The sequence below is a fragment of the Cnephaeus nilssonii genome (assembly GCF_951640355.1).
Source record: "Cnephaeus nilssonii genome assembly, chromosome: X".
Taxonomy (NCBI): domain Eukaryota; kingdom Metazoa; phylum Chordata; class Mammalia; order Chiroptera; family Vespertilionidae; genus Cnephaeus; species Cnephaeus nilssonii.
In genome coordinates, this window is record NC_137071.1 from 1,475,001 (window position 1) to 1,501,471 (window position 26,471).

At 43.1% G+C, this 26,471-nt stretch overlaps 2 protein-coding genes across 2 annotated transcripts in view; one reads left to right on the forward strand and one right to left on the reverse strand.

The window, feature by feature from the left end:
• Positions 1-26,471, reverse strand: part of ARHGAP6 (Rho GTPase activating protein 6) — a 506,928-nt gene that overhangs the window by 474,710 nt on the left and 5,747 nt on the right. The gene's annotated exons all lie outside the window — the stretch shown is intronic.
• Positions 2,769-4,658, forward strand: LOC307095973 (polyadenylate-binding protein 4-like; the record flags this gene model as incomplete). The annotated part of the gene is made up of 1 exon (XM_079765608.1): positions 2,769-4,658. One exon carries the CDS (start codon positions 2,769-2,771, stop codon positions 4,656-4,658), a length of 1,890 nt encoding a protein of 629 aa, XP_079621734.1.

Consider the following 26,471-nt stretch of genomic DNA (forward strand, 5'->3'; position numbering starts at 1 on the left):
TACATTAATGATGCTATTTCTATGGTTGGCAGTAAGACAAAATACCCTGAGAAAAGCTTAGAAGTTGGGTGAATTACGGTGTAGATCCTGGAGTGCAATGTTAGGCAAATAACATCATCTTTCAAGGCCCATTTCCTCATCACTAAAATTTTATTTGGAGGGTTATGGAGAGGATGAAATGAAATAACAATGAAAGAACTCATTGGACGGCCAGGCAGTGTAGTTAAAATGCTGGAAGGAGATACAATAAAGAGAGTTGATCATGACCTCTGTGCTAACGGGCATGTCACTCACATACAGGGAATAGAGATAGCTTCAGAAAATTTGGGCTCTTGGAAATCTGTGATCACTTCCAATGTGCACAGATAAAAGACCTCGCTCTATGTCTGTGTTGCAGCATTATGTCTTTAAGTAAAATGCTTCTCAAGATGAACTGAGATCATCTCTCCCCTTAAAAGATAAAATGAAGTTTATTTTTACCATCTCACGGCTCTCCAAGTTGTGTGCGTTCTAGTATTATTTTAAAATATCGCAAAATGTGGCCAGAGAGAGGCACAGAAGTCTAGAGCAGGGGTCAGCAAACAGTTCCTGTAAAGGATCGAGTAGCAGCTATTTTAGGCTTTGAGGGCCATACGGTCTGTTACAAACTATTCAACCCTCGTGTTGTAGCATGCAAGCAGCCAGAGACAATAGACAGGGAAATGGATGTGTGTGTGCTCCAATAAAACTTATTTATGGACACTAAGATGTCAATTTTGTGTAATTTTCACATGCCACCAGATAGTCTTCTTTTCTTCCCCTCTGAGACATTTTCCAATTTTTGGCACGTGACGCAGTGTGCAAATGATGTTTTGTTGAATTTTATACTTGAAACCTTAATGGCTTCGTGAACTAATGTCTCCCCAATAAATTCAATTTTTAAAAGGAAAAAAAATATTCTTCTTTGGATTTTTAACCAACATTTAAAAATATAAGACAATTCTTAGTTAGCAGGCTGTACAAAAGGCCTGAAAGGCTGAATTTGCCCTACAGGCCATAGTTCAGTGGCTCCTGGTGTAGAGCAAGCTGTTGTCTTAATATTGACTGCAGTCCTTTAATGAACTGGGAGTACTTGTTGATGTTCTTCTGAGGATCAATGGTAAAGGTCTAAAAGGTTAATACTTAGCCCCTTCGCTTGGGTGGTTAGTGCTGAGCGTGCAGAGTGTGGATTCCAGGCTCGGAACACACATGTATTCCTTTTTATTGGAATTTTTATTGAGGCAGTTATAGATTCACATGTAATTGTAAGAAATAATAGAGATGAGTCTACCCTTTCATCCAGTTTTTCCCAACAGCTTGCAAAACTATAGAATAATATCACAACCCAGATATTGACATTGATGCAATTCACTGGTCTTACTCAGATATCCCTGGTTTTACTTATACTCATTTCACTGTGTGTGTATTTAGCTTTATGCAGTTAAATTATATGCATAGGTTCATGCATTCACCACCATAGTCAAGATGCATGGCTAAACAAACTTTGGCACACACACACCATGGAGCAATACTCAACAATAAAAAGAAACATATTATTGATACATGCATTAATTTGTATGACTCTCCAGAGAGTTATACTGAGTTTCAAATTTGCAATCCCAGAAGGTTACATTGTGTATAATTCCATTTATGTAACTTTTGAAATGACAACATTTTGCCCTACCCGGTTTGGCTCAGTGGATAGAGCCTTAGCCCGGGGACTGAAGGGTCCCGGGTTGGATTGTGGTCAAGGGCATGTACCTGGAGTTGCAGGCTCGATTTCCAGTAGGGGGCATGCAGGAGGCAGCCAATTGATTTTTCTAACTATGTCCCTCTCATGGATGTTTCTAACTCTCTATTCGTTTCCCTTCCTCTCTGTAAAATTAATAAAATATGTTTAAAAAATACAGATTAATGGTTCCAGGTTTGAGGGAGGGTGTGAGAAGCACAGAAGGAAGTGGGTAGGGTTCTGTGAGGGCCAAAGAGGGATTCTTCTGGTGCTGGAAGTGTGTCTTTTTTTTATAGTTTTTTTATTGATTTCAGAGAGGAAGTGAGAGGGAAAGAGAGAGAGAGAAACATCAATGATGAGAGAGAATCATTGATTGGCTGCTTCCTGCATGTCCCCTACTGGGGATTGAGCCCACAACCAAGATACGTGCCCTTGACTGGAATCCAACCCGGGACCTTTCAGCCCACAGGACAACTTTCTATCCACTGAGCCAAACCAGCTAGGGCTTTTTTTTATATATATATATATAGATTTTTTTTTATTATTGATTTCAGAGAGGAAGTGAGAGGGAAAGAGAGAGAGAGAAACATCAATGATGAGAATCATTGATTGGCTGCTTCCTGCACGGGAAGTGTGTCTTGATAGAAGGATCTTGGCCCATTTATGTTTTTAAGTCTTTTCTTAAAACCCAAAATGTTTTACCAAAAAAAAAAAAAATGCCTCTCACCCGCCAGGGACGTCTTTTTTCTACCCTTTTTATAAAATAACCCAGAGAAGCAGCCACGGCCGAGACAGATCTTGACTCCACCGTAGGAGGAAGCAGGAGCGGCGGCCACGCGGCGGCCACGCGGCGGCCGGAAGTCAGGGCGGGCGTTCCACGGCCCGGATCGTTGAGCCGCTTCGATTCTCGTACATTTTTGTCCCTCCCCGCTCGCCCCCCCACTGCCCTTTCCGCCATTGCTGGCCCTGCCCGCCACCCCTGCCCGCCATCCCGCCATCCCGCCCGGCAAGGTCAAGGCCCATGGCTACCTGGCAGCCCGAGGAGGAGGAGAGCCCCAGCGCCCCGGGCTTCCCCACGGCGTCGCTGTACGTGGGGGACCTGCACCCCGACGTGACCGAGGCGATGCTCTACGAGAAGTTCAGCGCGGCCGGGCCCATCCTGTCCATCCGCGTGTGCCGCGACGCCGTCAGCGCCCGCTCGCTGGGCTACGGGTACGTGAACTTCCAGCGGCCGGCGGACGCGGGCCACGCGCTCAACACCCTCAACTTCGACCTGATACACGGCAAGCCCATGCGCATCATGTGGTCCCAGCGGGACCCGTCGCTTCGCAAAAGCGGCGTGGGCAACATATTCATTAACCACTTAGACAAGGCCCTGGGGAACAAAGAGCTGTACGATCTGTTTGCCGCCTTCGGGACCATCCTGTCCTGCAAGGTGGCCTGCGATGAGAACGGGTCCAAGGGTCACGGGTTTGTTCACTTCGAGACCCGGGAGGCAGCCGACAAGGCTATCGCAGAGATGAATGGGGCGCTGGTGAAGGGGCGCAAAGTCTTTGTGGGGCAATTCAAGCCCCCCAACCAACGGGAGGCGGAGCGCAGAGCGAGGGTGGAGGAGTTCACTAACGTGTACGTCAAGAATTTCGGGGAGGGCACGAACGACGCGTGCCTGTTAGATGTCTTTAGCAAGTTTGGGTCGATCTCAAGTGTGAAGGTCATGACCGATGACACCGGCAAATCCAAGGGCTTTGGGTTCATCAGATTTGAATGCCACGCGGACGCCAAGAAGGCCGTAGAGGAGTTGAATGGGAAGGAGTTGCGTGGGAAAAAGATGTACGTTTCTCGAGCGCAGAAAAAAAAGGAGAGGGAGGCGGAGCTTAAGCAGAAATTAGAAGAGGTGAAGCAGCATCGCATGGCCAAATACCACGGCATTAACCTGTACGTGAAAAACCTGGCCGAGAGCGTCGACGATGAGCGTCTCCGCAAAATGTTTTCGCGGTTCGGCACGATCACCAGCGCCAGGGTGGTGGTGGAGGGCGGCCGCAGAAAGGGCTTTGGTTTTGTGTGCTTCTCGGCCCCGGAGGAAGCCCGGAAAGCGGTAGCCGAAATGAATGGGAAAGTGTTGGCCGCCAAGCCGCTGTATGTGACTTTCGCTCAGTACAGGCAGGAGCGGCAAGCCGAGCTCACCAGACGCCGGAAGAAGAAAGCCGCCAAGGCCAAGGGTCAGCGCAAACGCGTCCCCAAGCCCTCCCAGCCGGCACCTGCAGATCGCTCGACGGCAGCTGCCCCCCAGGCTGAGGATGCTGCCGCCCCCGGTCCTCCTAGCCCAGCTGCTCAACCAACACCCAGTCCTGGCGACACCGATGAGGCGGCCAAACCTCCTCCACTCCCAGATGTGCCCGCTGATGCTGACCCAGCCACTCCTGGTCCCGAGGCACCGGCTCCTTCACCTCTGCCGCAGGCACCCCCGGCACAGCCACAGTGTGCCGCTAGCCCATCAACAGCCACAGCGAACCCGCGCCCTGCTGCCCGCTCTGCGCTGCAGTATCTTTACAACGAAGGCGTCTGCAACCCGCAGCAGCTGGGGGCACAGCCACGAGAGAAGCGACCCGTTGCCCGTGATCAAGGTGGGAGGTGTCTGATTGCTTCCACGCTGGCATCGGCCTCTCCCGAAGACCAAAAGAAGATGCTGGGTGAGTGGCTCTTCCCTCTGATCCAAGCCTTACAGCCTACTCTTGCGAGTAAAATCACAGGCATGCTGCTAGAGATGGATAACTCGGAACTCCTGCTTATGCTCGAGTCTCCCGAGTCCCTCTGTTCTAAAGTTGACGAAGCTGTCGCTGTACTAGAAGCCTGCCAGGCCCAACAGGGCGAGAGGAAGCCACTATCGGTGCCCCCGGGGTTCCAGCTTTAAAACCCACCGGGGACCACAAGAAGAAACTCCCGCTTCACTAAACAAGAATATCTGAACCTCGAGAAGGTAAATGTTATAGGAAAACTTGCAAAAGTTGTAGAAAACATAGAAAATAATCTTTTAAAATTACTTTGAACATTCTGTACTGAGAAAAGGCCAGGTCTAGCAAGCAATGCTCGTCCTAGATTACTTATTGACTTAAAAACAACAAAAGATACACAAAAAAATAGTAAAATATAAAAATGAGTTGGTGTTATGGACTCTGAGAAAAAGAATTTTCTTCAAAAAGTTAAAGTATTTATTTCTGTAAGTTTGTTAATTCTTTACTGTGGTTACATTATGAAATTCTTGTTTTAGTAAAAATTCCTTCAGTAGTGAAAAACATTTAATATTTAATATTTAATATTTAATATTTTACCTAGAAGTGAAGCACTATTATTAACTACTTTATTAGTGAAGCTTGGGAATACTTAAGACATGTAGATGTTTGCTACTAGACACAGATTTGCAAACATCAGGTTAAGAAATAAAAGTGAGATAAAACAATTTTCTGCCTTCTGCTTAATTGTTGAAGTGTGTTTTAGAGTGATGACTATTGGAAAAGCATATTTCATTTCCTGGTATAATAAATAATACATAAGGAAAGCCTTCAGGATTACTATTTCCATGACTTATTAAAACCTGTCTTTGATGGATGGACATGGAGAATATTATGGTAAGTGAAATAAACCAGTCAGAGAAGGACAAATACCATAGGATTTCACTCATGTGGAATCTAATGAACAAAACAAACAAACACACAAAACAGAAACAGACTTATAGAAACAGAAAACAGACTGACAGTTGTCAGAAGGGAGGGGGTTTGGGGGGCCGGGTGAAAAGGGGGAAGGGATTGGGCAAAAAACATATATACCACATGACCTCACTACTTTGTGGACTCTAATAAACAAAATAAACTGACAAACAAAATGAAACCAGAAGCATGCGTACACGGACCAGACTGGCCAGTGCCCGAGGTGAGGGGGGTGAGGGTGCTGGGTAAAGATGGTGAAGGGATTAGCTAAAGAACATATATGTGTCCCTCATGGGCACAGACAATAGTTTGGTGAAGGCCAATGGAGGGGGGAGGGGGCAAAAGGGTACACCTGCAATAATGTCAACACTAAAAAATTTTAATTGAAAAGAAAACCTCATAGACACAGACAACAGCATGGTGATGACCAGAGGGAGAGGGGGTGGGGAGGTAGAAGAGGGTAAGGGGGGATAAATGGTGATGGATGAAGACTTGACTTTGGGTGGTGAACACACAGTACAATATACAGATGATGGGTTATAGAGTTATACACGTGAAACCTACATAATTTTATTAACAGATGTCACCCGAATAAATTCAATTAATTTTTAAAAAACACCTGCTTTTGGAGGCAGAGAATTGAAATGCCCCAACCATAGCTTAACTTACAATTGGCAAAGCTCCAATTTCATCTGAACATTAACCCTCTAAATTGGGCACTTGGGATTATTTGTCTTCTTTTTTTCCTTCAGAAAATTGCGTTTTTAATTGACCTAGATCTAACTCCCGCAGATCCTACATAAATGATCACAGTGTGAAATTTTTAAATCTAATTTCTACTTCTATGTGGTACATTAAAATTCAGCAGGAAGTTTGAACACCTAACACCAATGTGATGGGATTTGGAGGTGGAGCCTTTGGGAAGTAAAGAGGATTAGATGAAGTCGGGAGCATGGGACTCCATAATGGGATTAGCATCCTTGTAAGAAGAGGGAAAGACCAGAGCACTCTACCATATGAAGACATAGCAAGAAAACAGCATCTGCAAGATACCCAGTCTATGGTACTTTGCTGTAACAACCCAAGCTAAGACAACTCTATTGCTAGATGTAGTTTAAAACATGCTTTCTCTATCTGTGCTGCCCTCCACAAGTTATTCTTAGCCTATTTTTAGTAAAATGGGGATTACAGTGGCAGCTGACTTGGTGTTATCATGAGGATCAAAAATGTTGATATCGCCCCATCGGTGTGGCTCAGTGGTTGAGCATTGACCAGGAGGTCACAGTTTGATTCCCCATCAGGGCATATGCCCAGGTTGTGGGCTCGATCCCCAGTAGGGGGTGTGTAGGAGGTGGCTGATCTATGATTCCCTTTCATCATTGATGTTTCTATCTCTCTCTCTCCCTCTCTAAAGTCAATAAAAATATATATTTGAAAAAAAACTTAGCCCTTGCCGGCTTGGCTCAGTGGATAGAGCATCAGCCTGCAGACTGAAGGATCCCAGGTTCAATTCCGGCCAAGGGCACATGCCTGGGTTGCGGGCTCGATCCCCAGTGGGGGTTGTAAAGAAAGTGGCTGATCAATGATTCTCTCTCATCAATGATGTTTCTATCTCTCTCTCCTTCTCCCTTCCTCTCTGAAATCAATAAATATATTAAAATAATAATAATAATTTTTTTAAAAGTTAATATTTGTAAAGCATGCATGAAGCAGTTGATAATATTGACTTAAAAACATACATTTATATATTTACCTGTAGATCTATTGGTTTAAGCTATATACTTGGCTAATTATTTTTATTTAAATGCTCAGTAAGCTTTAACCAACTAATAGTCATGTGACGATATAATGAAACATAAAAATTAAAATAACAAAGAGATACTATTTCTCAAGTTGGCTAAATATTTTTTAACTATTCAGTGTTGGCAAGTAAGATACTTGGAAGCATGTTAAATGGCCTAATCTTTCTGGAAAGTAATTTGGCAATATTCCTAAATCCTTAACATGATTCATAAACTTGGACTCATTGATTCCTCATTTAGCAATGGCTCCTAGTGGAATAATAAAATGTGTAGTGAAAGATAGATATATGAAGATTATTTATAGTAGACAGTAATTAGAAATCTAAATATCCAACAATATAAGAATAATTAAAATATGGTATATCCTTACTATGTTTTTCTAGGCAGCCATAAAAAAATCAAGTTTTTAATGATTTTTTAAAAATATTTTTGTATTGATTTCAGAGAGGAAGGGAGAGGGAGAGAGAGATAAAAATATACTGATGAGAGAGAATCATTGTTTGGCTGCCTCCTACAAGCCCCCTAAAGGGGATCAAGCCCACAACCTGGTCATGTGCCCCGACTGGGAATCGAACCTTGAACTCCTGGTTCATCGGTCGATGCTCAACCACACCAGCCAGGCCATTTTTAATAATTTTTAAAGACAGGAAATGTTTATAAGAGAATGTTCTGTGACAATGCCATTAAACTATAAATGAGACATTCTCTAATCATATTAGTGATCTATTGCTGTATAACAAATTACCTCAAAATGAAGCAGCTTAAACAACATACATTTACTATCTCACAGATGGTGTGGGTCAGGAATCCAGCACAGCTTATCTGGTCCTCCACTCAGGGCCTCACGAGGCTGAGATCAAGGTGTCCACTGCGGCCGGAGCCTTATCTTGACACTCAACTGGGGAAGAATACGCTTGCAAGCTCCGTCCTGTGGTTGTCGGCAGGGTTCATTCAGCTCATTGAGGCTGTTAGACTGGGGACTTTATTTTCTTGCTGGCTGTTGGCTAGAGGCCGCCGTCAATTCCTTGCTGTGTAGGCCTCTAACATGCCAACTTGCTTCAATAGAGAGTCTTCTAACAAGTCAAAATTCACAGCCTCTTGTGCCCTAATAATGGAAGTGACATCCCTCAAAGTTGCCATATTCTATTGATTATAAGCACGGTACTCACAGGGAGGGAATTACATAAGGGCTGTGTATTCCAGAGGCAAGGATCATTCGGGCGCAATTGTAGAGATTGCCAACCGCATGTACACTGAGTGGCCAGATTATTATGCTCTCTGAACGCATAATAATCTGGCCACTCAGTGTGTGTATGTATATATGTATATGTGTGTGTATATATATATATATATATATATATATATATATATATATATATATATATTTTAGAGCCCCGGTGCATGAATTCGTGCATGGGTGGGGTCCGGCCAACCTGGCCAGGGGGAGGGGACATGGGTGGTTGGCCGGCCTGCCTGCTGGTCGAACTCCTGGTCAAGGGGACAATTTGCATATTAGCCTTTTATTATATAGGACATACACTGAGTGGCCAGATTATTATGCATTCAGAGATCATAATAATCTGGCCACTCAGTGTATACACATGGATACATTAATATAGTATACAAATATATAGAAAACTGCAAGAAAATATGCCAACATATTCTAAGTAAATATCTCTAAAATAAAGGCTTATGGGTGGTTTTTAGTTTTGTCTTCACATTTTCTATATTCTATGATTTTTTTTATAGTGAGCATATTTTAATTTTATAACTAGAAAAGTATCTGTTTTACCTTTTTAATAAATAGTGAAAATTAATTATATTTTACTCAGAATGCTACAATTAAGATATTCTCAAAGGACCCTTTCAGTGCTAAAATACTCCTTTAAAGGACTGGTTGTAGTTAAAATATCTATATCTGGGTGGATACTTTCAAACCTCTGGTAATTAAATGGGTACTCAGGACACGATTCACTGTATCTGGCTTCATTTTAACCCTTTCAACTGTATAAGTGTACAAAAACCCAGGAGAAAGGTCTTTAAATACCCAGTTGCATTTGTTTTTTTAGTGCCCGTACCCATACTTTCAGTCACAGCCATAGAGAGGAATGTTACTATGCAGGTAAGTCAACTATTCCACAAGAATTTTCTCTCTTTTCACTTTGGCCATTGCAATGGCCTCGGGGCTTCGGGGAAACACAGTCCTTGTGCTCAAGAAAGTTACATTCTAATTGGTAAGAGAGAACAAATACACATCAAATAGCAGCACATAATTCTTTCTTTGAGGTACATAAAACATCCCCCGTTCTGACATGCTTGCACCACAGATGCCTTAATAATTCAGATAAAGGGAGGCTGGCCCTAGCAGGTGTGGCTCAGTGGATAGAGCATCGGCCTGCAGACTGAAGGGTCCCAGGTTCGATTCCGGTCAAGGACATGTACCTCAGTTGCAGGCTCCTCCCCGGCCCAGGCCCTGGTCGGGGCTCCAGCAGGAGACAACCAATTAATGTGTTTCTCTCACATAGATGCTTCTCTCTGTCTTTCCCTCTCTCTTCCACTCTCTAAAAATCAATGGAAAAACATCCTCGGGTGAGGATTAAAAAAACAATAACAAAAAAATAAAATAAAAGAGGAAGGCTGAAATACTCCAAAGACCATTCTCAGGGGAGCCATGATCTAGGCCTTCCACAGTGGGTAGCCCTTAAATACTCGTGGAAGGAAGAAAAGGCATTCCAGGCGACCTTTGACCAGTACAATCTCAGATTATGCCTGTTCCCTTCATGTAATTATTAATAGCGCCCCTTTTCACATTCTAAAGCATCTCTATTCTGACAATAAAGTATGGGAACACCCTCAGTAAAAGTAGAGGGCATTCACATTCACTAAGTTGAGTCCATCTGCTTAATAGATAATAATCCCTACCAGCATCAGCAAGAAAATGTTTTGCCCATGTGGGTTCTCTGTTCATTTATTCAATGTGAATTTAACTTAAAATGGTCATTTGTTTTAGCTTTTTTACTGTCACTGCAGAATAATAGTCAATTAGAGATATGGACTGTGAAGGAGAGTATTTTTTTTTGCATAGATTTTTTTCTTTTTTTAAAAAAAAATATTATTATTGATTTCAGAGAGGAAGGGAGAGAGACAGAGAGAAAGAAACATCAATGATGAGAGTGAATCATGGATTGGCTGCCTCCTGCACACCCCACACCGGGGATTAAGGCTGCAACCCAGGTAGGTGCCCTGACTGGGAATCGAACCATGACCATGACCTCCTGGTTCATAGGTCGATGCTAAATCACTGAGCCACAGCCGGGTTGATAGTAGGTAGAGGTTTAACTCGAGTTGTCTCTGTGTGAAAGCTCAAAAAGTCGACTCACTTAGCTTAAGAACGTTTCTGTTTCCCAAGTTCTTCCTAAATCTAATTATTTTTTTTTTGCAATTGCTTTTACCCTTTCCTCTGAAGTGTTAGCTGCAATAAATACAAATTTTGATAATGTTTTAGTGGCATTTAAAAATCTTTCTAATTACCAGTGGCTTAAATTACCGTGACTCTTTTGGGACTAGCTGAAATTCGTTTTGAGTAGTTTCATCAAAGTTTAGATAATAAATAGTAACAAATTTATCCTTACAGAGAAAGAAAAATGGAAAAGAAAGTTCAATAATACAACTTGGTTGTTTTCCTGTCAAAACAATATGGCCAGCGATAAAAGGCTGACAGTTTTCAATGAAATCAGGAGAAATCTTATATTCAGTTCCCATAAGGAAGCAGACCTGATTTGGCAGGTAGAGACAGCTAATGGAACAAGTCTCCCATACAATGATGGGACACCCTTTGAAAGCAAAATACAAACTGGTATCACCAGAAGAAGCAAAAGTGGGAAGAAGAGGCTCTTTTTAGGCATTTGGTATCTTGTATTATCTACTCTGATGCAAAATAAATACTGAATAATGTTTACAATTGGACTAAAGAAAATGGTAGTCAAAAAAGAGCGAGTATAACAGTGAAAAGTATAAAGAGAAGCAATGCTAATTCAGTGGTCGGAGGTAATCTGCCAGAACTCAATCTTTAAAATTGTTTGCAAGTTGGCATACATCAAAAACTGAAGCTTAAAAAAATATTCAGGGCCTAACTGGTTTGGCTCAGTGGCTAAAGCGTCGGCCTGCTGACCAAAGGGTCCCAGGTTGGATTCCGGTCAAGGGCATGTACCTCGGTTGCAGGTTCCTCCCCAGCCCGGGCCCTGGTCAGGGCTCATGCAGGAGGCAACCAATTGATGTGTTTCTCTCACATCTATGTTTCTCTCCTTCTTTCCCTCTCTCCCTAAAAATCAATGGAAAAATATCCTCAGGTGAGGATTAACAACAACAAAAAATATTCAGGCTCTGTGTGTAAATAAGCAAATTTCAGGCATTTAGATAAGTTGTCTACATGACCAAACAGCTAATTTGACTGAACCGTTTAGATAGTGTAGCAATTATTGTCACATAAATTTCATTCCGTTCCCTCCATTAAAACCCCCACTTGTTTTCAGTTGCAATAGTAATTCTCCCTGGTATCTGTCTAGAGAACAAGGGGTCAGCTGGCTAGACAGATCTGTACTGCTCTGCTCTCATAGAAAACAGGGCCAAATTACTACTCCTTCTACATTAAATTCAAGTTTTAATCCCCTCCCCCAAAGAAGAAAATATTAATTTCCAGCAGATGAAAAAAGTCATATGTAGCTCCAGACTAACTAGTAATACAAAGACTTAAGTTTATAAATTTATTAGAGGCCCAGTGCATGGATTCATGCACATTGAAAGGAAATTAATTAGAAGAAATATTTTAATATTGCTATTCACTCTTTCTCTATAGAAGTGTCAGAGATTAAAGAAAATTAGTAAAATGTATATGAAAATAATATATAAATGTATTAATAAATAAACAATAACATGATATAACAAAGACATGATATAAAAACAACAAAAACGTGATATAAAAACAACATTGATAAAAACAATGACTGATAAATTGATTGAACTTATTCTAATATCTCCCTGTATACCACATTAAGAGTGAAAACACTTTCAGAGTGCTTGACTTATTTCCCTTGTGATGAAGTATTTACAACTTTAACGTCACACGCTCTTCAAACTCGAGAGAAAGCAACATATAACTTGACCATGTGCGAAAACGGGTTCAGGTAGGAATATTCCTACTCTGTCTAAAGTTTGTCCTTGTGATTTATTAATAGTCATCGTAAATGCTGGCATCACGGGAAACTGTCTTTGAACTAATTTAAATGGGAGGCCAGTGTCAGATGGGGACAAATCAATTCTTGGGATCAGAACAACCTCTCTTTCTGCAGATCCTGTTAATACTTCAGCTTCGATTATGTTAGGTCTCAATCTTTTGATAATAAATCTAGTACCATTACAAAGACCCCATTTACTATTAAGATTTCTCAGTAGCATGATGATTGCACCTACTTTCAATTTTAATTTATGACATGGCATTCCCAAAGGAGTACTACTATTAAGAAATTCGATGGGAGTTTTATATGTATCACACATGCGCAAGTAAACATTTATTTTTAAATTGCCAGTGCGTGTCATATGTACTGGCTAGTCGGTCTGACTGGTCGGACGGATGGACAGACGGTCACTTAGCCTTTTATATATATAGATTAGCTTGTAAGAAAGAGAGGTTAAAGTACTAATTTTGTATATGAGAATGAATAAGACCCAATGGATAATGAAAACTATCTTTAGACAAATGTTAGGCTGCAAAAGAATGCCACATTTGTAAATGGGAAAGTTTATAATTTAGCTAATCTGTGTCAGGAAGCATGAATTGATGGTCTCATCTGAAAGGATTTCTGGATGTCAAAATTTGGGAATGGTAACTGAGTCTAAGAAATGGCCAAGGGTAGCTAGCCCTAGCCGGTTTGGCTCAGTGGCTAGAGCGTCGGCCTGTGGACCAAAGGGTCCCAGGTTCAACTCCAGTCAAAGGCACATACCTTGGTTGCAGACTCCTCCCTGGTCTGGGCCCTGGTTGGGGCTCGTGCAGGAGGCAACCAATCGATGTGTTTCTCTCACATTGATGTTTCTCTCTGTCTTTCCCTCTCTCTTATACTCTCCCTAAAAATCAGTGGAAAAATATTGAGTGAGGATTAACAACAACAAAAAAAGAAATGACAAAAGGTAAAAGAATGACAAGACAATAGGACTAGAAGGAAGCAGAAGTGTAAGGCCAAACAAAAATGGGACATTGGGACACATTATGAAAGAGTATAAATTATTTTTTAAATATTCCTTCTGGATTAGACAATTGTAGGATGCTGTGGCTTAGCAATAAATTTTCACAGAATTTTATTTTGTCATATAATTTAGAGTGTGCATGTGTGTATGAGAGAGAGAGATATTGACAGAGATTATCATCAACCTGCTTCACCACCAACTCCCAATCCCTATGGCCATGGCCTTAAACATTGAGTTTTAAAAATAGATGAGAACCATACTTAACCTTTTAAAGCCTCCTTTTAAATTTTAGCCAGTTTTTCTTAACATTCTAAGTGATTTCCGGTAAGAAAGTCATCCTAAAGGTATGATTTTATGCCAGAAAAACGTGTTTAGATGACTGCTATTATCAGAAGAACAAATTCTATCTCCACTATCTTATCAATGTGTTCCTTTAGCAGTGGTTCTCAACCTTTCTAATGCTGCGACCCTTTATTTAATACAGTTCCTTATGTTGTGGTGACCCCCAACCATAAAATTATTTTTGTTGTTACTTCATAACTAATTTTGCTACTGTTATGAATCGTAATGTAAATATCTGTGTTTTCCGATGGTCTTAGGCGACCCTGCTAGCAGTTCTCAACCTGTGGGTCGCTTCAGTAGCAAAATTACAGTTATGAAGTAGCAACAAAAATAATTTTATGGTTGGGGGTCACCACAACATGAGGAACTGTATTAAAGGGTCGTGGCGTTAGGAAGGTTCAGAACCACTGCTTTACAGTGATACTTTTATATAGTTATCATTGTTTTTTGTCTTTCTTTATTGATTAAGGTATTATATATGTGTCCTTATCCCCCCATTCCCCTCCCCCCGCTCATGCCCTCACCCCCCTGGTGTCTGTGTCCATTGGTTATGCTTATATGCATGCACACAAGTCCTTTGGTTGATCTCTCCCCCTTACCCCCACCCTCCCCTACCCTCCCTCTGAGGTTTGACCATCTGATCGATGTTTCTCTGTCTCTGGATCTGTTTTTGTTTATCAGTTTATGTTGTTAACAGTGATATTTTTTATGAGCTTCTGATTCCATAGTTTTACAATCTAATAAAATGTAAAGGAGACATAAGAGCAATGCCCTGGGGAAGCAAACATGGATATTCCACTCTCTAACCCATGCTCCCTCATCACACTAAAGTTGTTGATGCCGCATCCATTACTCAAGAAACATAAACTTGGCATCACTATCTTCTAGGCTTGTGTCTGCATTTGGCTTCCCGTCTGAACATAACAAAAACCTTCAAATACGAATCTTTTCATTGAATTGAAGAAGGAAAAAATCGCCTACACTAGAAGTGGGTGTTCATCCTAACTCTGGTTTTGTTTGCTTCCAAAAGTAACGAGTTGGGTTTTTTTTTTTTTTTAAATATGTTCTTATTGATATTTTACAGAGAAAGGAAGGGAGAGGGATAGAGCGATAGAAGCATTGATGAGAGAGAAATATCATCGACCGGCTGCCTCCTGCACGCCCCCCACAGGAGATCGAGCCCACAACCCAGGCATGTGCCCCGACCGGGAATCGAACAGAGGTCCTGTTGGTTCCGGGGTCAATGCTCAACTGCTGAGCTACACCAGCTGGGCAGTCATGGTGTTTTTAAAACTAGATACATAAATGCAAATCTGAAGAACAGAGCTGCCCTCGCCCCAAATGACCTTCTATTGTAAAGTATGCAATGAGGGAAGACAAGGATATATCAAGAAAATAAGAGATTCGACGAGATGCTCAAAAACTGTTTCTGGCTTTGCCGCTTTCCCTACTACTGGGCCTCCGGCATAATCTCATGTGTACAGTGATGGCTGCTTCCTTGGAACTGTCCCGTAGGCTGCTTCCCTCTCAGAGCTGCTGTTCCTACTCCTCCCAACCTTAAATGCTTGGAGGTCTCCTCTTCATATAGTGACGGTCTATCTCTCCAGGGGCAGCCAGGGCCCCCCTTCTATCGAGGTCTCCTTGGATCATTCCCAAGCATCCCAAATTCTCCCTTCTCTTCATTTAGATGGAATTACTAGGCATCCCAATACAGTTCTATCCCAATTTAATATGTTTTTTTTTTTTAAATATTTTTACTGATTTCAGAGAGGAAGGGATAGGGAGAGATACGTAGATAGAAACATCCATGATGAGAGAGAATCATGGATCGGCTGCCTCCTGCACGCCCCCTACTGGGGATCGAGCCCGTACCCCGGACATGTGCCCCTGTCCGGAATCGAACCCGGGACCCTTCAGTGCCCAGGCCAGTGCTCTCTCCACTGAGCCACACCGGCGAGGGGCCAATTGAAAACTTCTATGTTATTCTCAGTTTCCCCTGTGCACCATCCAACCAGAACAGTAATCTATATGAAGGTTGGGCAGTTTCACATCACAAGATTTTGGAGAGTGCCAGGGGCATGGATGTTTGACAAACAGTTGCTGTGAGATGGGCTGACGGATCCATTGTTTCCCTGGCTGGGAAGTGGGAGAAAGTATGGGGAGACGGCTTTCCTTGGGACAAGCAGCCACCTCATTATCCGATTTCACAAAGGACACAGCCTAAGAATCACATTCTGCCTCACTTTGACATTCACCACACGTTTCAAATCCGCAGCCCCCCTGAATTAACAGTGACAGAGTCCTAGCCGATTTGGCTCAGTGGCTAGAGCTTCGGCCAGCGGACTCAAGGGTCCCGGGTTCGATTCCGGTCAAGGGCAGATACCTCAGTTGCAGGTTCCGCGGCCCTGGTCGGGGTGTGTGCAGGAGGCAACCAATCGATGTGTCTCTCTCACGTCGATGTTTCTCTCTCTCTCTCCCCCTCTCTTCTATGCTCTCTAAAAAGCAATAGAAAAATATCCTCAGGTGAGGGTAAACGACAAAGAAACAAAACAGTGACAGAGACTTGCCAAAACTATACACAAAGGGAGAGGGGAGAGTAAAACCTATCCCCTCACATGGAAGAAGGGGGCATCTGTGGTTCCAAGAAGATTGCCCCGATGGGAGAAAAGTTCTTCCAAAGCCAATTATTTTGTTCTTCAGCAACAGCAGCTCACAGCCTGGCGACTCGGCATACTGACCAGCAAGGCAAGTAGCTCAAAGGAGGAAGAAAACCTTTTCGTGGTGATATGCTAACTAGTCGCTTTCCCCTTTAAGAAGGTCATACCACACGTGACGTCTTGATAAAGTCACAGATGATGCAATAACGTCGCTCATAAGCGAAAAAACTTCAGAGAAAAAGAAAAATGTAACAAGCCTGCATTTAAATGCTGTGAATAAGCTGCTGTGTACATTATAAATACTTCCACACCCTGTCTTTGGATCAGTTCAGCAAAACAAAGCATACATTCCACATGCCTGAATAGACTTCATGGTTTTCAAAAAGCAATCTTCTCCTGCTCAAGTGCTCCGAGGCTGAAGAATTTTAACAGCCTGCAGGGAGGAAAGCCTGGAAACTGCTTAAGCGAATTCTAAGCATGCCCGTGTGGTCCCTGCTGGGCCGCAGGTAATCATCAATCACAGCCTTCTGGCAAAAGCTTGACAACAGCACTTGCTTTCTCATCTTTTTTATCTCATTACTAGAGGCACGGTGCACGAATTCGTGCACAGGTGGGGTCCGGCCGGCCCGGCCCAGTTGGGGCCCATCAGGCCAGGCCAGCTGGGGGGAAGGGATGCGGGAGGTTGGCGGGCTGACCCCACCCCCTGGTCAAACTCCTGGTGGAACTCCCAGTCAAGGGAACAATTTGCATATTAGCTTTTTATTATATATGATGCTTTTCTCCCTATAAAAAAATACCACTTAAAAAAAATAACAGACATTCAGACTTTTTGTACATTGCTTGACAGACCAATGAATGGTGTATGATTTTACCCTTTCTTTTACCCATTTTCAGTCCATGGGCACACAACCATTTCATCTTTCCATTTTTATTTTTATTTTTTTAATATATATATATATATATATATATATATATATATATTATTGATTTTTTACAGAGAGGAAGAGAGAGGGATAGAGAGTCAGAAACATCGATGAGAGAGAAACATCGATGAGAGAGAAACATTGATCTGCCGCCTCCTGCACATCCCCCACTGGGGATGTGCCCGCAACCAAGGTACATGCCCTTGACCAGAATCGAACCCGGGACCCTTGAGTCCGCAGGCCGACGCTCTATCCACTGAGCCAAACTGGTTTCGGCAAATTTTTTTAAATATATTTTTATTGATTTCAGAGAGGAAGGGAAAGGGAGAGAGAGATAGAAACATCAGTGATGAGAGAGAATCATTCATCGGCTGACTCCTGCATGCTGGGGATCAAGCCCACGAGCAAGGCCTGTGCCCTTGACTGAAATCAAACCCAGGACTCTTCAGTCCACAGGCCAACGCTCTATCCACTGAACAAAACCAGCTAGGGCCCATTTCATCTTTTCCAATTCACCATGTATGCATGGTGATCCCAAGCAATATACCACATATTCAACATTAAATGTTGTATACCACATATACAACATTTCATTTCTTGTATTCAGTACACTTTGGAAACAAGCAGGAGAATTTACACAATCAGTTCAAAATACCTCATGATGCCAAGCACCTATGCCAGCTTTGGTGCTATCACTTAAAAGATCTGTAAAACTACTTTTTGGAAACTCTTCTGAGATGTTTATTCATAACATGCCTTATAGTCACAACTTGGTTAAGCCAAAGAATAATAATCCCAGTAAAGCCGAAACCGGTTTGGCTCAGTGGATAGAGCGTCGGCCTGCGGACTCAAGGGTCCCAGGTTCGATTCCGGTCAAGGGCATGTACCTTGGTTGCGGGCACATCCCCAGTAGGGGGTGTGCAAGAGGCAGCTGATCGATGTTTCTCTCTCATCGATGTTTCTAACTCTCTATCCCTCTCTCTTCCTCTCTGTAAAAAATCAATAAAATATATTTAAAAAAATAATAATCCCAGTAAAATCAACTCTGATACTTACCAAAAGAGCCTGAGCCACGGATTTGTTTAAACCTCAGCATTTCCAGAAATCTCACTCCTAGGTATATACCTAAGACTGTGGTCGGCAAACTGTGGCTCGCGAGCCACATGCGGCTCTTTGGCCCCTTGAGTGTGGCTCTTCCACAAAATACCACGGCCTGGGCGAGTCTATTTTGAAGAAGTGGCATTAGAAGAAGTTTAAGTTTAAAAAATTTGGCTCTCAAAAGAAATTTCAATCGTTGTACTGTTTGTATTTGGCTCTGTGGACTAATGATTTTGCCGACCACTGACCTAAGAGAACTGGAAACATGTGCCCACACAAAGACTTGTACGAGAGTGTTCATAGCAGTATTATTCATAACAGCCCAAAAGTGGAAACAGCTTCAATATCTATCAAGTGATGAATGGATAAACAAGATAAGGTTATCCATGCAATGGAACATTATTCAGCAACAATGTGGATGAACCTTGAAGAAATTGTGCTAAGTGAAAAAAAGCCATAGACAAAATACTACATATTGCATAATTGCACTTACATGAAATGTCCAAAATAGGCAGATCCAAGGAGACAGAAAGAGTGGGCATATTAGTGATAGGGGCTGGGGGCAAAGAGGAATGGGGAGTGACTGCTTAATGGGTAACAGGATTTCTTCCTGGGGTGACTAAAATGTTCTAAAACTGATGGTTGCACAACTCTGTACCTATTCTAGAAAACATTGAATTCTACACTTTAAATGGGTACATCGCATGATGTGTAAATTAAATCTCAATAAAGCTTTTTAAAAAAACAATTAAAGGAAATAATGGATATCATTGAAATCTTATTAATAAATGGGTTCTCCTGTAGCACTTCCATACTTTGGTTTTTGTTTTGTTTTAAATATGTTTTTATTGATTTCAGAGAGGAAGAGAGAGGGAGAGAGAGATAGAAACATCAATGATGAGAGAGAATCATGGACCAGCTGCCTCCCTGCATGTCTCCCACTGGGGATGGAACCTGCATCCTGGGCATGTGCCCTTGACCTGGAATCCAACCATGACCTCCTGGTGCATAGGTGACACTCAACCACTGAGCCACACAGGCCGGGCCCTACTTTTCTTTTGGTGAAGAGCACATTTGAGATTTTCCAGAAAGTACTGGGGAAGAAAAGAGGTTTTCCTAGCCATCGTCCCATCCAGGGATCCACCAGCTCGCCGTCCACCCAACAACAGGCAAACACAACTGCACTGGCCAGAGTTCCTTCTCCTGCGTGAGCCCAGCTGCCCAAATTCAGGAGCTACCACCACAATGTCCCCTCCTACATTCTTTCTTCTGGGCAGGCAGCTATTGTGCAAAGTAAGTATAAAAACTGTGAAAATTTGTTTAAAAAGCAGATGTTCTCATCTAAAAAAAACAGTGTGTTTCACATTTTACACACAAAAATCTATTTTTTAAAAAAACTTTACACAAGTTCACCCTCCAGAGGGCTACAATTTACAATTCTTGGTATTTGGGAAGAAATGCTAGCATTTTCCTCACGACAGAAGCAACCACATCCTCTTCTAGGCTCCCAGCACCCTTTGTTAATTTTTTTTTACTGCTGTTTAACTGACACACGTAATACCTGTTCATTTCAGAAGAACTGAAAAGACAAAAATGCGAAAAGAGAATTTAAATTCATCCAGAGATATTATAACAATATTTGGACGTGTTTCCTTCTGATTAGCTTTTTCATACCACTTCAAAATTCCAAGTCTTTCACACACACACACACACACACACACACACACACACACTCACACACACGCCTGTAGGTGGATCAGGCCACTGGCCCCTTGCCATGTGGCAGAAATTCCCCTTAGTCGGTGGCATCTATCCCCTCATCCTTTGCATCTGGACTGGCCTGTGACTTGCCCAGTCGGAGAAAGCAGAACCGGTCCAGTGCAGCTTCCAGGTCACCCCTGCAGGGGCTTTGAGCACCTCTTACACCTCGGCACCCACCACGCGCACAGGCCTGAGCCTCCTGGAGTGCTGGCTGAAACTAAGCCACGATATTAGTCAAGTGAACAAAACGGTTGAAAAAAACCCGTTGCTTCAATTTGACTAAAATGATTGTTGACAAACATGAATATCTGAACATCCGATTTAACCTACACATTTCCACCAGGAAAGCACAGTACAAACATCTGTTTCAGTACCAACATTGCCAACATTGCGTTTCCGTTTGAAAAGAAACCTTATGTTAATAGTTATCTTCTCAGAGATATTTTTCTAGTGTTAAATGTTTTTTTTTCCTTTTTATTGAACTTATTGGGGTGACACTGGCTAACAAAATTATACAGGTTTCAGGTGCACAATTCAGGTGCACAAAAATAAAACGTATTTCACTAGTGAATTTCACAGAATATGACCGCATTTTTTTTTTTTTTTTGCCAACCAAGAGAAATGTTTTATGTTAAAATCAAGCTCAAAGGTAACAAGATCAGTATATTCAAAGAATGCATTACAAGCCAGGCATAGTTAGCTTGTTTTTGCAAAGAAACTCCCAAATCCATATTTTGTGCTCTAGAGATATTAACGCTGCTGCTGAGGATACTGGCCAATGGTATTTTTCCAACGGTATTTATTATAAAACAATGTTGGCAAGTGAAAGAAAACAGCACACACTGCTAATATTTTGGTAGAATTATGTGTTTATTCGAGTCTGTTAACAAGAGAGAAGTGAGCATCGAATGAGCGCAGAGGAATGCTGCTGATGTAAATGAATATTTACTCAAACTGCAGCTCTTTCTCCCCCCTCTGATAGGGGCTGACAAAGAGCATTTTGAACTTGGATTTCTCCCAGCCTCACACACCAACAGATGTGGCACCCAAAGAAATGCTTGCACCCCTACCGGGTGTGGCTCAGCGGATAGAGCGTCAGCCTGCGGACTGAAGGGTCCCGGGTTCAATTCTGGTCAGAGGCACATGCCAGGTTGTGGGCTGGATCCCCAGTGGGGGGAATGCAGGAGGCAGCTGCTCAATGATTCTCTCTCATCATTGATGTTTCTCTCTCTCTCTCTCTCTCTCTCTCTCTCTCTCTCTCTCTCTCTCTCTCCCTAGTTCTATCCTCACATCTTCTCTAACTCTGACCCTCTTGCCTCCCTCTTATAAGGACCCTTGTGATGACATTGGCTCACCGAGACATTCCATGATAATCGCTCCATTTCAAGATTCCCAGTTTAATGACATTTGCAAAGTCCCTTCTGCCAAGTAATTCAGCATATCTAGGGGTTCTGGGCATTAGGACTCAGACACCTTCAGGAGGCCATTGTTCTGTCTACCAGAGTCCTCTTTCCATATTGCCACCGCATTCTGAACACGTCCAAGGGTTTCTTTATCTGAAAGAATTGCTTTCATAAAAGGGGAAGCACCTGTGGGACCCACCCTGCGTGATTGTTCCACATACATCCCCAGTATCACGGGCATAGCCGGCACTCAACAAATATTCCATGACCGCCTATTGGAATGGCCAGTTTGGCTTTGCTGGACCAGAGTTCCTGGGCAAGGGGAGGAGGTAGACTAGGAGGATATTGTAAAGGGCTTTGGACTAACTGGCTAAGCAGTTTAGGTTTCATGCTGTACACCCTGAGCACCTGCAAAGGTTTTCGCTTGGGCAGTAAACATGATGACAATTATGTGTTCGGAGTAGAAGGCCAATAAGCCAGATGGAGAGGGAGAAATCCAAGGCGGGGTGACCAAGTAGGAGGCCACAGCCAATGAGGACCCAAATGAGGCAGTGGCGATGAGAAGGAACAGCTGGAGAGATGTAAAAACTTGGATACAGCCCTAGCTGGTTTGGCTCAGTGGACAGAGTGTCGGCCTGCAGACTGAAGGGTCCCGGGTTCAATTCCGGTCAGGGCACATGCCCAGGTTGCGGGCTCGATCCCCAGTGGGGGGCGTGCAAGAGGCAGCCAATCCATGATTCTCTCTCATCATGGATGTTTCTAGCTCTCGCTCCCTCTCCCTTCCTCTCTGAAATCAATAAAATAAAATAAACAAGAACTTGGATACATTCTACTTCAAATCCTTCCTAGAACAGAGCAAATGAGAAGTAAGCACAACAGGGTTTGAGAAGTTATTGGAGATCAGAGGGAAAGGGGGGCGGGGTGGGGCTGGAGGCATCTCCAGTCATCGCTCGTAAAATTAAGAAGGTAGGAACATGGTGACTCCAAGCAGAATAGGAAGTACAGAAAATGAAATGTGCTTGGGGGGGGGGGGCGGCGATCTGTTCAGCTTCAAACATGTAGAATCTGAGGAGCCCAGTGGGCATTGCGAGCAGGTGTCTTGCAGAAAGTCAGAAATAGATGTCAAGAGCTCTTGTCCCGTACGTACACCGTCAAGGGTTCAATTCCTGGTCAGGGCACATACCCAGGTTGTAGGTTCAATCCCCAGTCAGGGTGCTCACAGGAAGCAACTGGAGACAACCAGTCGATGTTTCTCTCTCTCCCACTCCCTTCCTCTCTCTCCAAAAAAAAAAAATCAATTTAAAAAAAGAGTTCATGTGCAAGATCACAGCTAGACACAGAGTTAGGAGTGTCCCGGAGAGGGGTGATGGCTGAAATCACAAAAGTGAATGAGGTCGTCAAGGGAGAAAAATTTAAAGAAAATGTAGAGCCCTAGCCAGTTTGGCTCAGTGGATAGAGCATAGGCCTGCAGACTGAAGAGTCCCAGGTTCGATTCTGGTCAGGGCACATGCCCGGGTTGTGGGCTCGGTCCCCAGTGTGGGTGTGCAGGAGACAGCCGATCCATGATTCTCTCTCATCATTGATGTTTCTATCTCTCTCTCTCCTGAAATCAATAAAAATATATTTTAAAAAAAGAAAACGTAGAACCGTGGGGATGGGTGGACAAAAACAAGCACAGAGACAGGAAAGCAGAAGGAGACAGAAGATATGGAGAAGCGAGCAGTAGGAGAGGACTGAGACTCCTCTGTGTGGTGGGGAAAGGAGGGGGAGGGCAGTCCAGTGCCGGCAGTTCTGCCCAAAAGTCCACCAAAGGAGGTCTAAGAAGAGTCTTGGAATGTGGGCACCTTAGAGAGAACTGTTTCAGTAAGTAATGGGAATGGAGAAGAGATTGCCAAGGTCTAAGTTGCTCCTAAGTCACTCTTTTTTCCAGAAGTTTGGCAGTTTGTATTGAGAGTCAAGAGAGATTTCAGGCTGGTTCTCCCCTCAGGATGCTGTCTGAGTTTGGGTTTAACCTTTTTAGTCCCTCTCTAACTGTAAAATAAGGAGGCTGCAGCTGGGTGTAACCCAAGGTCCTTTCTTTTTTCCTTTTTAATCTTCACCTGAGGATATTTTTCCATTGATTTTTAGGGTGAATGGAAGAGAGAGGGGAGACCTTGGCACTATTGAAATCTCGAATAGGATAATGAATTGTTGCGGGGTCTGTCCTCTGCGCTGTAGGATGATTAGCATTGTCCCTGGCTCCTCCCCACCCACCAGATGTCAGTAGCATCCCCCATCCCAGCTCTGTCAATCAAAAATGGCCCCAGGATAACTGGAGAGCATTATGCTAAGTGAAATAAGCCAGTCAGTGAAAGATAAATACCACATGATCTCACTCATTTGTGCAATATAAAGAACATTATAAACTGATGAACAAAAATAGATACAGAGGCAAAGAAGCATCAAACAGACTGTCAAACTACAGCGGGAAGGCAGGGGAGGGTTGGGATGGGGGAGGTAAGGATCAACCGAAGGACTTGTATGCATGCATATAAGCATAACCAATGGACACAAGACACTGGAAGGGGGGTGAGGGCATGTGCTGGGGGGTAGGGGAGGCTGGGGGGAGGCCAATGGGGGGAAAAGGAGACATATGTACTACTATTTGTAATACTTTAAACGATAAAATAAAATTTAAAAAATAAATAAATAACTGTGGTACGTCTGCACAATGGAATACTATGCTGCTATAAAAAGGAAGGAACTCCTACCATTTGCAACAACATGGATGGACCTGAAGAGCATTGTGCTAAGAGAAATAAGCCAGTCAGAGAAAGATAAATATCACATGATCTCACCCATTTATGGAATATAATGAACAACGTAAACTGATGAACAAAAACAGATCCAGAGACAGTGAAGCATTGATCAGACTGTCAAACCTCAGAGGGAAGGTAGGGGAGGGTGGGGGTAAGGGGGAGAGATCAACCAAAGGACTTGTATGCATGCATATAAGCCTAACCAATGGACACAAACACCAGGGGGGTGAGGGCATGAGTGGGGGTGTGGGGGGACAATGAGGGGGATACGGACAAATATGTAATACCTTAATCAATAAAGAATATTGGCCCCAGGGTGCCAACTTGCCCCCAGTTGAGAACCACTGGTCTATAGAGACCAACCTATTAGAAGGAGTTCAACAGCACAAGAAAACAATTTGCTCAAGTGGAAAGGCAATAAATGTTAATATGCTAACTCTCATTTGTTTATAGGACCCTTGGCATGGTTTCCTCGAGCCCACTTCCTCTGAGTATCTCCACTCTACTAATATACCCGCCCCCACCACCAGACACCAGAGGAATCTCTTTGAACCACATATCTGATCATGTTACCGTCTCATGCTTAAGAAATCAATTTCCCCCATTTTCCACAACTGGGTTTCTCAGCCTGGGCATTCTTGACATTGAGGGCCAGATGACTGTTGGGAGGTGGGGGGGGGCTGTCTTATACATTGCAGAGTGCTTAGCAGCATCGCTGGTCTCTCCCCTCTTGCCACTAGATGCCAGTAGAACCTCCCCTGTAGTGGGTAGAATAATGTCTCACCACACCCTAATCCCTGGAACCTGTGAATTTGTTAAATTGCATGGCAAAGGAAATTTAAGGTTGCAGATGGAATTAAAGGTTGCTAATCAATTGACTTAAAAATAATGAGATTATCTTGGATTATTCGGGTGAGCCCAATGTTATCACAAGAGTCCTTAAGAGAGCCCAAGGGATAAATGACTATGGAAGAAAGTCAAAGAGATCCAACATGGCTGGCTTTAAAGGTGAAGAAAGTGGGCCACTGGCAAAGCAAAAGATTCGGGTCCTAGAGCCTTGAGAAGGAACACAGCCCTTCCAATACCTTGACTTCAGCCCAGAGAGCCATTTCAGACTTCCGTCCTCCAGAAGCATAGGATAATAAATGTGTGTTGCTCTAAGCCATTGAGTTTGGGGTAATTGACTACAGCAGCAATAGAAAACTAATACATCACCATCCCCAGCTGTGACAACCAGAACTGTCTTCAGCCATTTCTAAATGTGCCCTGGGGACAAAGTTGCCTCCAGTTTGAGAAGCACTGCTCTGCAAAACGTACAGCCCAAATTCCTGAGGCGTGCACAGTGGGCTCTTCACAATGAATGTTACCCAACCTGTTGTACTAGCATCCAACAGAGCAAGAGACAGCCCACGCTCCAGGCACACCGAACTCCTAACTTCAAAAACACTCCACATGTTTCACTTCTCTGCAGATTTGATGCCAAGAGGTGCTTTGAAGGGTAGGCAGTGTGCTTTGGCCTCCAGCCATAGTTAGGTATTATCTTCCAAAGACATGTCCAATTTCTGGTTTCATTAGATTTTATTCCATAAAAATCCATGTGGTTGCTAATATAATAAACCGCAGATGTCCTAACCTCCTCCTCCAAACAAATCATTGCTCCTAAGCCCCTCGAAGTCCTCTTCATTGGAAACTCGAGCATCACCAACCCCTCTGTGCCTTTATATGTCTACTACTTTCTCTTCATCAAGGAATCACTTCCCTTCTTCATATAAATGGCAGTCATCCTTGAGATCAAGTTCAAGTGTTCTCTACACAAGTAAAGCTTTCCAAAGACAACCCAAAGCAGAGTGAACCATCACACCACCATCCCCCATCCCCATCCCTCATTGTGTTGTGATCCTTCTGCATTGTACGTATTGGTTGATTCGTCCATTCTCCTCAGCAGACTCTGAGCTCTTTAAGACCGGACACCATATTTCAGCCTCTCTGAACTCCT